The 10,996-nt window shown below is 36.6% G+C and overlaps 2 protein-coding genes across 4 annotated transcripts in view; one reads left to right on the plus strand and one right to left on the minus strand.

Moving 5' to 3' along the window:
- The first annotated feature begins 95 nt into the window (after nucleotides 1-95).
- On the plus strand, nucleotides 96-8,176 carry thoc3 (THO complex 3). Of its 2 annotated transcripts, XM_027003634.3 has the most exons (7): nucleotides 96-284; nucleotides 637-793; nucleotides 1,118-1,322; nucleotides 1,709-1,870; nucleotides 1,971-2,071; nucleotides 2,199-2,368; nucleotides 5,016-8,176. In XM_027003634.3, the coding sequence occupies exons 1-6, from the start codon at nucleotides 105-107 to the stop codon at nucleotides 2,360-2,362; spliced, it is 969 nt and encodes a 322-aa protein (XP_026859435.1). In that variant the 5' UTR covers nucleotides 96-104; the 3' UTR covers nucleotides 2,363-2,368; nucleotides 5,016-8,176. The 2 variants fall into 2 exon arrangements, with proteins under 2 accessions (XP_026859435.1, XP_026859434.1); XM_027003633.3 differs by lacking the exon at nucleotides 5,016-8,176 and having other exon boundaries at nucleotides 2,199-2,856.
- A 2,194-nt stretch (nucleotides 8,177-10,370) lies between these two features.
- The window catches only part of cplx2b (complexin 2b), a 21,064-nt gene continuing 20,438 nt past the window's right edge, over nucleotides 10,371-10,996 (minus strand). For both annotated transcript variants that reach the window (XM_027003553.3, XM_081698962.1), the window contains exon 4: nucleotides 10,371-10,996. This exon is cut by the window's right edge and continues 2,723 nt beyond it. The gene's annotated coding sequence lies outside the window, so the exon portion shown is untranslated.

The following is a 10,996-nucleotide window of genomic DNA, read 5'->3' on the forward strand; positions in this document are numbered from 1 at the left end:
ATGATCATATGAATTGAGCAAAAATTCTCCTACGCAATAGGCGGCGCTATCGTTAAGCGTTTGACGAATACAAGTGGCGTAGAAATCGACGAAGTATTACAAAAATGGCAACCTCCTATTTTCATGACATGCAGGAAAATTTCAGAAATAATAACAAAAGTCGCGAATTTCCAGCGCACAGTGCGAAGGTTCATTCCGTTGCCTGGAGCTGCGATGGAAGACGTCTGGCTTCTGGATCATTTGATAAAACCGCTAGTGTTTTTGTCCTCGAAAAAGATCGGCTTGTAAGTTACTTTGATAAGATAGACTTCGCTAGTTAGCTAGCTAGCTATTCGTTAGCTAGGTACAATTACCCTGCCTAGTGATTGCTGATCATGTCTAGCCATGTTCTCATACAAAATCCTTTTAAATGTCCACTAACCTTTTAACGTTAGTTTATCGGATAAGATTTTTAAAACCTATCATTAACCAGCTGATAATTGATCTGTTTGGTGTAGCAAAATTTGTACTCATGCTATAGTTTGTTTCTTTAAAAGTGGATTTACTACATGACAACAGTGTCTGTTAGCATATTTATCAACTTTAATTCTCTGCAATAGTCTGCGTCGCTAACTGAGCGTAATAAATATCTGACAGGTGAAGGAAAACAACTACAGAGGTCATGGAGACAGTGTGGATCAGCTGTGCTGGCACCCAACCAACCCAGATCTGTTCGTTACTGCGTCGGGGGACAAGACCATTCGGATCTGGGATGTTCGCACTACCAAATGCATGGCCACAGTCAGCACTAAAGGTGACGGTCTTTGTCTTAAAGCTACAGTGAGACTTAAGATTTATTGTACATCAAATTTGTGGCATAAGCTGTATACAGAACAGTACACTATTTATTTATTTATTTACAGCACAGTAAAAATAAAAGTTCTAATATTTATCATTTTTTATACAGCACAGTAAATAATTTTTGCTTTGTGTAAATGTTTTATTGCCCACTACAGACACACATTACCAAGACTTTCTGGCTATGAAAAAATATCTGAATAACCACATTCTTAAGCATTGTTTATATCCCAACCTAACTTCCTTATAAAACAAGAGTATATGCTTGGTTGTGCTGTAGGAGAGAACATCAACATATGTTGGAGTCCTGATGGCCAGACCATCGCCGTAGGGAACAAGGATGATGTTGTTACTTTCATCGATGCCAAGACTCACCGCCCACGTGCAGAAGAACAGTTCAAGTTTGAAGTCAATGAGATATCCTGGAACAACGATAATGATATGTTCTTTCTTACAAACGGCAATGGCTGCATCAACATTTTGAGGTAAGTCTGAAGCATTTTGCCTTTAATAATGGAGAGCAGTAACTTATCATTTTTTATTACCTGTTGCTGTAAATTACAAAACTAAACCGAGTAATTGTACTAACATATATCCTACTGAATGCAATTAAGGCCATTATCATTACATTTACAGCATTTAGCTGACACTTAACCAACGCAACATACAATTATGACTGATTTACCGTTTGAGCAATTGAGGGTTATGGGCCTGGCTCAGGGTCCTAACAGTGGCAAATTGGTAGTTGTGGGGCTTGAACAGCAAGCTTTCGATTACTAGTTAGGCACCTGAGCTACCGCTGCCCATAAAACGTTACTGAGCTTTTGCAAATTTGTTTTAACACCTGTTTTACAACTGATTTGTGTTCCAGCTACCCTGACCTAAAGCTTATTCAGTCAATCAATGCCCATCCATCCAACTGCATATGCATCAAATTTGATCCCACTGGCAAGTATTTTGCTACTGGAAGTGCAGATGCCCTGGTTAGTTTGTGGGATGTTGAAGAGCTGGTGTGTGTTCGCTGTTTCTCTAGGTAAAGAAACCTTAAGTCAAATAATACTAAATAATATTTATATGTAGTATATTTCTAAGAAATGTAACTTGTTGGCCTTAATCGATTGCATGCTCAACAGGTTAGACTGGCCAGTGCGAACCCTAAGTTTTAGCCATGATGGCAAAATGCTGGCATCAGCCTCAGAAGATCACTTCATAGATATTGCCGAGGTGGAGACAGGTAGATATCAGATGAGCCTTTTTTTTTTTTTTCTTTGACCATTTGAGATTTGATATATCACATCTGATCTTTTTTGAAAGAGGGTTTTTCAGGTATTTTTGTTGGCTCATGAAAATTTGATTTGCAGGGGAGAAGCTCTGGGAGGTGCAGTGTGAGTCTCCAACCTTCACTGTGGCCTGGCACCCAAAGAGGCCGCTACTGGCATATGCCTGTGACGATAAGGAAGGGAAGTATGACAGCAGTCGCGAGGCAGGCACTGTCAAGCTCTTTGGGCTGCCTAATGACTCCTGAAGAGCAGTAAGCAGTGTCACTCATGGAACTTCCCCCTAACATCTTCACCAGCTGTTCACTCTAAGTACTGTAGTTAGGCTACATCTCTCTATGGAAGAGATCACCATCTATATTCAAACACACAAGCGTTCTCTCCCTCTTTATTGTTTTTTCTTTCCTCAAAGTGTAGTTGCGTTCTAATTTCTGTACTTAATTTTGTAATTGTCCCAAGAGTAGAACAGTCTAACGAAAGCTAATTGATTCCTCACTTATTATGTTGATTTGTGCTCAAAAACAAAAACTACTATCAGATTAGAATCATCGTAAGGAAATAGCGCTGGACTTTGGCCCTTCAGGTCTCAACACCTTCACAACTCTATGGAATGGCCACTAGAGGGCACCAAGAACCTGCCTGATCATTCCCCCTCCCAATTCAGGCATTCCCAAGATTTTCTTAAACTGAACCCATTTTTTGTATTTAAGTTTTTTTATAAATAAAAAAAAATTATTATTGATTTTGTTTGTTTATATATTTGGGTTGTCAGGCAGTTGTGTGTATTCGCTGGTGAAGACTTATGATTAACTTAATTATAATTAAGACTTATCATTAGCCTATTATGCACTAATTCCCTTAGAATGGTGTGAAATCAAGTAGCATTTCTCTCCTTGATGGGATTTGTGTGATCTTTATTATTATTATTATTATTATTATTATTATTATTAGTAGTAGTAGTAGTAGTTACATTTATATAGCGTCTTTCTCAAACTTTGTGGTAGACAATATGTCATGCATTTCCTGACAATAGGCCTGGCATTTTCTATACTATTAAAATGTAATTAGAATAGCGTATAGGGCATACACTGTGCACAATTATTAGGCAAGTTGTATTTTTGAGGATTCATTTTGTTATTGAACAACTACAGTGCTCTCGGTCAGTCCAAAATGTTAATAAAACTCACACCTGAATATTTAAGAAAGTAAAGTGAGGTTTTGGCTTTCTTAGAAGACTATGTGCGCATAATTATTTGGCAACTACTAGTGTGCACAGTTATTATGCAACTAAATGAAAAACTTTTTCCTGGGAAACTTTCCCATCTCACTTGTTTATTTTCATCTGTTAAAGTGAGAATAATAAACAAACAACTCAATTGACATTTCAAGGAAAAAAAAAAAAATTCACCCTTCTTTTCAATAACAGTCATAAGCCTTCCATACACGGAGTCTGTCTGTCAGTTTCTTAATCTGTTAATGTTCAACTTTTTGTGCAGCAGCAACCACAGCCTCCCAAACACTGTTGGGAGAGCTGTACTGTTTTTCCTTCACTGCCCTTTAAGAAGGGCCCACAAGTTCTCAATAGGGTTCATGTCATGTGTGGAAGGAGGGCATGTCATTATTCTTTCATCTTTAAGGCCTTTAAGGCCTTTACTGTCTAGCTACCACTCACTGAAGAAAGTGTCTTCTGAAAACTGGCAGTAGGCTTGGGAGTTGATTTTGAGTCCATCTTCATCCTGAAAAGGTCCAACTCGCTCATCTTTAATAATAGCAGCCCATAGCAGTACCTCACCTCCACCTTGCTGGCATTTGAGTCCAAGTGCAGCGTTACTGATCCAGCCACGGGCCCATACATCTGGTCTGTCAAGAGTCACTCTTGTCTCATCAGTAGATAAAACCTTTGAAAAGTCTGTCTTCAGATATTTCTTGGCCCAGTCTTGATGTTTCACCATATGTCTTGTTCAGTAGTGGTCAGGTTTCAGCCTTCCATACCTTGGCCATGTCTCTGAGTACTGAACACCTTGTACTTCTGGGCACTCCAGGTAGATTGCAGTTCTGCAGAATGGCAGCACTGGAGGATAACGGGTTCCTGGTCACTTCACATTTGATTCTTCTCAAATCTTTGGCAGTTAATTTGCGGTTTTTTTTTTCTCAACACATTTCTTGCGTCCCTGTTGACTATTTGCAAAAAATGTTTGCTGGTTCTGGGGTCATGCATCAATATCTTAGCAATTTTAAGAGTGCTGCATCCCTGTGAAATACATTTCACAATTTTTGACTTTTCAGTGTCACTTAAATCTTGTTTTTGCCTGAGGAAATGAAGCTGTCTAATAATTATGCACACCTTGATATAGGATGTTGATCACCTTAGTCCACACCCTCCCTCATAACACAAATACACATCACCTGATGTTCTTAAATCCAATAAGCATTCAAGTTTATCTTGGAGTTGGAAAATATTAATAAAAATGATGATATGGTCAAAATACTCTTATTCCTAATAATTGTGCGCACAGTGTACGTCTCATTCAGTTTGTGAATGCTGTGGATACAAATAGCTAAACCTCAGCCTCTGTATCCTAATTTAATCCTAATCCTCAAGCTCTCAGTATCCTAATTTTCACATCATAAATTGTAGTGATTTTCTCTCTTTTTGGACTCTTTCATGAGCTTTGTGCATTTCTGCATCACCTTAGATTATACCTCATATTGTAGATGTTCTGGTGAAGCATAACCTAATTCTTAAGAGGTGTAATTTGATATTTAAATGTTTACTGTTTCTATGACTGTAAAAAGGCACATTAAAAAAAAAGTTTAGAAAGCTTCAGGAGGTTTAGATGTGTAATTAGACCTGGTAGTTATTTGATGGTGTTGTGGATCTGAATTTCCTGTCTGTTTCAGGGGCCTCATTCTTGGCAACGGTGGCATTTTCAGGCATTATCCACTGCTGGTATTGCGGTTCCTCTTCTCTACTAGCCATCACCTGTTATTACATGCTGAGGTCAAAGGCTGCCGGCTTTGAGTCAAGCCGCTTATTAAACAGCAGTGTGGCAGAGGGCCACCCCTGACATGGTAAACAGTGGCGTGTGGACTTGGAGCAGTCTCCGGTCACTAGGGAGTGCTTTGCGACCGAGATTAGGTATGGCCCTGTTGCTAATCCCCTTCGGTGAAAGACTCGCACAGCATGAGCGTTGCGCATCCGTGTGGGAAGCCCAGAGCCTGGCTGGAGGCAGCTGTCCTCACCTTTCCCTGCAGGCTCCCGGATGTCTCACTCTGCCACTGCCTACACATTGTTGGCAGCTACAGGAACCTTCCAAATACCCCCTTAATAATATTTAGTTCAATAAGAGTCATAACCTATGTTTGCCAAGACACTTCGTGAGCTGATTATCAAATCTTTTTTTCTCTCTTTTATGTTCTTTCTGTATGATTATTTGAACATTACTGTTTGTCATGTAATGGTGACTTAAACTATTTCATTTGTTTTATGCAATGGATTTGCACACTTGGTTCCAAACTATCTGTTATTCGCTCAGTCAAATGTTTAAAAGGAGACACAGTTCATGTATCTAGAAACTGAGGCTATACAAAATTCAGAGGATTTTATGAATGCTGGAAAAAGAAAAAAAGGCTTATAGAAATTCAAGGACAATTCCGTGTTTCCATGGACTGAATACAAAATGTTCTCCATTTGAATATCCACATTTCTAATGTTTGTAAGTTAGAGACTGATATTCTCCCTGTTGCATAGCAGTGACATTCTTTAAATAAATGTTTTTTTAGCATTTCAGTTGCACCATATCTGATATAAACTTTATTATTTTTTTCAAACTATCGAAACACAGGGACCCTTTGCCTTCTGACCTTTCTGACTGGTGAAAGTGCAGTGGGCAGTGTGTCGTGTGTCGTGTCTCACATTGGAAATGCTTCCATTTTCAGAAGTGAACATCATCATTTCCACGTATTTGCAAGGCTGGGCTTTGCTACTGCTAAATGGTTTTTTTGGGTTGTTTTTGATGATGAGCACCCAGAATTCTCTAGGTTGCTGAAACTATCAAGCTAGCTGTATCACATTCTTCTATAGAGAGATGTGAATGTTCTGTCTAATGGAAGAGGAAGCACGAAAATGTCTTGGATGTAAAAAGTTAATATTCTAGAAAGGGTTATTACTCAGTATTTCCTTATTTGATATGCAGTAAAGGCAAAAATCAGTCATCCTTTTCGTGGCAGACAAAATTTGATCAGCGTCAAGGAATGATCTCATACACAAATAAACTAAAAATAGAAAGATCTGTATCCCTGGAACACAATTCATCTTCCTCATAAAGGTATACTGGTGCTAATCTAAATGGAATCTCTTGCTTGAGGAAAACAAATAGTGGACTGATTCAGATCAGTGGGCTTTCTTGGTGCCAGCCAGCTAGATACAAGCTTATTTACTGGCAGAGTGGAGAAGAGGATGATGGGTAATGTCAATCCATTTACAGTGCTGTCAGTTTGGGATCCACAACAATAAGCTTAGAACATGTTATGCTTGAACAAATAACATGTTAATTTGTTCAGTCAAAGCTAGAAACCTGGAGGAATGTTTACTGATTTTAAGCTGTATCATTAATATCTGCATTTTGTCACTGAGTAAAGTGGCAAACTGAAATATGTACTGTATAGCATACCTCCATGTAAACATTGTCATGAATTATGATTACCCTGCCCCTGAATATTTTAGTTTCGCATGGTAAATTAACATTAATTTACAGTTAAAAGCTTTCAAATTAAAATGAGCAGATAATTTTAATTACTCCTCATTTTGGTAATAAGGATATTACCATCTGCTGTGTCTCAATCTTTTCTGTCAGTTTCCATTTGAAGGCAACCTCTAAACAGCCAGTCAGTTCCTTTTTGCCTGAAGGGGTTAATGCTATTTTGCAAATGTCAAAGTGCCTCTGAGTCCCTTGGGTGTTTATCTGTTTATTTCTCTAGCTACAACAGCCTCAGTTGCACTTTTATCTTTTGTTCTTTACCCTCTTAGTATATGAGACTTGATTTGAAACAAACCACTTTTGACATGCAATGTATTAATAATCCCCTCTTAGTAACTTTTTTTTATATTTATGTCTAGAAAGCACTTGGTTTGTGAAAACTGCCCCAGTCTCCCTTTTCTAAACCCTTGGGTTTACTGAATTACATTTGTCTTTCACTTGTGGACAATGTTGTCACTGCCAAAAGAGAATCTACAAAACAACACAGAATTTCCTCATTTTTCAGGTCAGAAAAATATCTAGATGTTAAACATTTGTGGTCTTATCACAAAATGAAAGGGGCCAGCGAATAAAGGTGCCAGTCCATTTCAGTTTATGTTTCAAAAGAAGCATATACATTTCATAGACATAAGCAGCTAAATGAATCTGTCTGTATCCATTGACTTGAAATAAATCCACTGACTTAAATACATGATTAGGATTTTTATTCTTATCTGCGAGCATATGAGGAACTTTATTATTAATAGTAGTAGTAGTAAGAGTAGTGTGTTCCAACTGTTGTCCCATATGAAAATTACAGCATAATCTTTGTTAATATGAAATATGTACTGGTTATAGTAGTTCTGTAGTGTGATTTGAAACTGTGGTTTGCATTAAAACAAGGGATTCTGGTGCATGCAGGCAGATAAGATGAGCAGGTGCAGGTTTATAAACAATTTCAAGATGACATTTAATAATTCAACAAATGTTACACAATTTTTTTTATAAACTGACTTTATTTGTGTATGATCTTTCCAAAAATGCTAAATTGTTTATTATTATTTTTTAATATGACAATTTTACAGTGATTTGGTTTGACAGATAGTGTTCTGCATGACATGCATTAAAAGAAATATTCCATCTGAGCTCAAATTATGCATTCTCAACACGCATATGAAATATTCTGTCTGGAGTTCACACATTGGACTTCACACTCCAGTATCAACATGGATATGTTAATGTTTCAATTACATTTTTTTCTTTTTCTTTATTCTTAAGTCAGTACCTTTCAACTTTATCATAGTTACAGAATAGAACAAATCAGCAACTACACTACAAAAAGATGTATTCATGGTACGTGAAGGAAAGTGTGTGATGTTTAAGACTGTTCATCCAATTAGTATATATTTTTTTTAATACATTTTTTTTTTTAATAATTAGAAAGTGGGAAGTAAATGTTGATTTTGCAGTGTTGAGCTGCTAGTTTTTCCTTCAACATGTTCACATGAATGATGGGTCCAAGGGAGCATTTTAGGCAGAAACTCTAGCAATTTGCTATTATATAACAAATCCAGATGCGTTTGCACTGTCTTTGATAGAAATAGTGTCTCATTAGGTTGCATTAGGCTGTTGCTGACTTTCTAATACTGTAAAGAGGCTAAACTGTATGGTAGACTGTGTTCTAACAAAATCTTAAGTGTTTATACATGCATGAACAAACTAGTATCCTACCAGAATAATGCATTTACGTTGTTGTTGTTTTTTTAAATTGTGCATGATAAAGTTGAAAGGTTAGTTGTATTATATTTTGTTTAAAATAGAATAATAGATTCTTCTACTAATCCCACCAGGAATACCCTTAAGTGCATGACTAAATTAACATCAAGCAGTAAACATTTATACATGTATTGTACTCACACATCACATGTCCAGTTATGTTTTATAATTGCTTTTTTGAGAAATAACATTCCAAAGTGAGTTTGGAATTCAAGCCTAAATACACTTGTGTAGAATCCATCTTTTACTTTTTCCTGCAGTATGCATTGACTGATTTAGAGAAATAATATTATTTCTCTGGTTGAACTTAACCGTTTAGGTCCCTGGCAACAGAAACTGATTAAATGTTCCCACCCATGAGCAAATAGGCATTCATTCTGTGATTCTGTACTGCTAGAAATCATTAATACAAATGTGGGTACCAAGCTTCTTTTACTGTTGACAATTTTACTAATGACAATAATTGTTATTAAAAAAAAATTTACATTATTTTGCTGACCTGACTTGTATTATGAAACAGAATCCTGTCTTCGGACAGGACAAGCTGTGCTTTCGTCAGATCTAAGATGCATCCACACATACATTAGAACATGGTCATTAAGGGCCTGCCCTTCAGTAGTGCTCTCAAACTGTCCCAGTTGATATTTCTGTAATTTATTTGTTTTGTTCGGCCACAAGCCCCAGCTTACATTTTGCAGATCATAATGAACATATACATGATATAAATGCAAGTAGCATAGAGGAACTGCTCAAACATTTTATCTTTGATAATATGCATCAATTGGAGGGGGGGGGGGGGGGTGAGAAAACGAACAGTCAAGAAAATGAGGCAACCATTTTTGTTCCCTTTCTGTGCACTGAGTTCATTCTTCTCAGCAAAGTGTGAAGTTACGGAGTTGCTAAAATAACAATAAAACCATAGTGCCATTGGCCGAGGAATGTACAATGTGCTTGATGTGTAAAAACGTGGTGATCATAGCCCTTAGCACAGGCAGATCCTATGGTTCTTGCCTTGTGGTATAACAGATGAGAACCAACAAACATTCAGTCTTTTGAATGTTAGTAAAATGGATTCTTGAAAATGATTTGACACTGAGCAGTTTAACAATGAAAAAACAACAATCATCATTGTCACATATGGCATTTTGTATGCATGGTAGTTATTTGTTATCTCTAAGGCTCAAATGTGAAGTGAAAGCTCACACAAAATGTTAAATGTATAGCCTACATAAGAACAATGGTGGAACAATGATGTCTAGAAGGATGACATAAGCTTTATTATCTTCATGGTTGAAATATTCATTAACGATGTGACTGCTTTTCCCTGAAAGAAATACTAAGGTTCTAGCAGCAAATCAATCGTTTTTGGGGCCACAGTTCTGAATATAGGAAGAATCGTGTTCTCTGGTTCCTACATAAATTCAAGTGGATATATTAAGGTTAGCTATTGGTTTTAGTTGAATTACAGTTTATTTGTAAGATGTATGAAAATATGTTCAATATGCTTCATTATACTGTCATTTACAATTTCATTCAAAGAGATTAACTGTTCTGTGGTTTGTACAATTCTAATTTCCAAATGTAATGACTACATCATTTTAAAAATATATGTACATAAACGCATGTTAGTTTTACCAACATGCAGATTTTTATATTGACATGTTTTTGAGCAGGAGCATATTTCTTGACCAAGAGTCCACAAAGCCTGTTTATAGCTAGATATTTAGTCATTTTTGCCATATAGGGATTTTAAGACATTGGTTTTAATGCATGGGATTCATTCATTTTTACAACTAAATTAACATCAGAGAAATCAACCCTTCAGTCTACTGAGCAGCTTCTGTTGCAGGGACAATTATACAAGTATGGCACAGAGCCTAGTGTTTTGGTATTGAACTGCATGCATGTCAGACGTTAGGAGGCAGACAATGAGACTGTGCTGTCTGCAAGACAATGAGACAGCTCTGAGTTGTGCACATTAGATTATGAAACACCCACAGCAATAACAGACCAACATGAACTAACATGTTTTACGTTACAAGCACAGACATACAGATAATTACATAGACTTCTTGTAGTACATACAGAAGACATTAACAATGGCTTTTTAGTATGTTTTTTTATAGAAATGTTTGCATATATACCTAAGTATATACACAGATTCACATATATGATGCAAGAGAATAAAGACACATAAGATAGGTAGATAGAATTCACAAACCTCTACATCTTTACAAACAAATGCATGACTAAAAGGTGATTTACTTATTTATTATTATAATTAATTATTGCAGTCTAAACAATATGGCTTTAACTAGTGATAAAAGTTTCAGCACTAGAAAAAAAGTTTACATAATGCTAACATCC

This window comes from Electrophorus electricus, chromosome 16 (genome assembly GCF_041902795.1).
Source record: "Electrophorus electricus isolate QZ-2024a chromosome 16, ASM4190279v1, whole genome shotgun sequence".
NCBI lineage: Eukaryota > Metazoa > Chordata > Actinopteri > Gymnotiformes > Gymnotidae > Electrophorus > Electrophorus electricus.

What these genes read in the sequence shown, in the direction of transcription:
- thoc3 (XM_027003634.3), top strand. Translation starts at nt 105, where the DNA reads ATGGCAACCTCCTATTTTCATGACATGCAGGAAAATTTCAGAAATAAT. An exon ending in TCCTCGAAAAAGATCGGCTT is followed by an intron (nt 285 to 636) that starts GTAAGTTACTTT and finishes AATATCTGACAG; the next exon opens with GTGAAGGAAAACAACTACAG. An exon ending in GGCTGCATCAACATTTTGAG is followed by an intron (nt 1,323 to 1,708) that starts GTAAGTCTGAAG and finishes TTTGTGTTCCAG; the next exon opens with CTACCCTGACCTAAAGCTTA.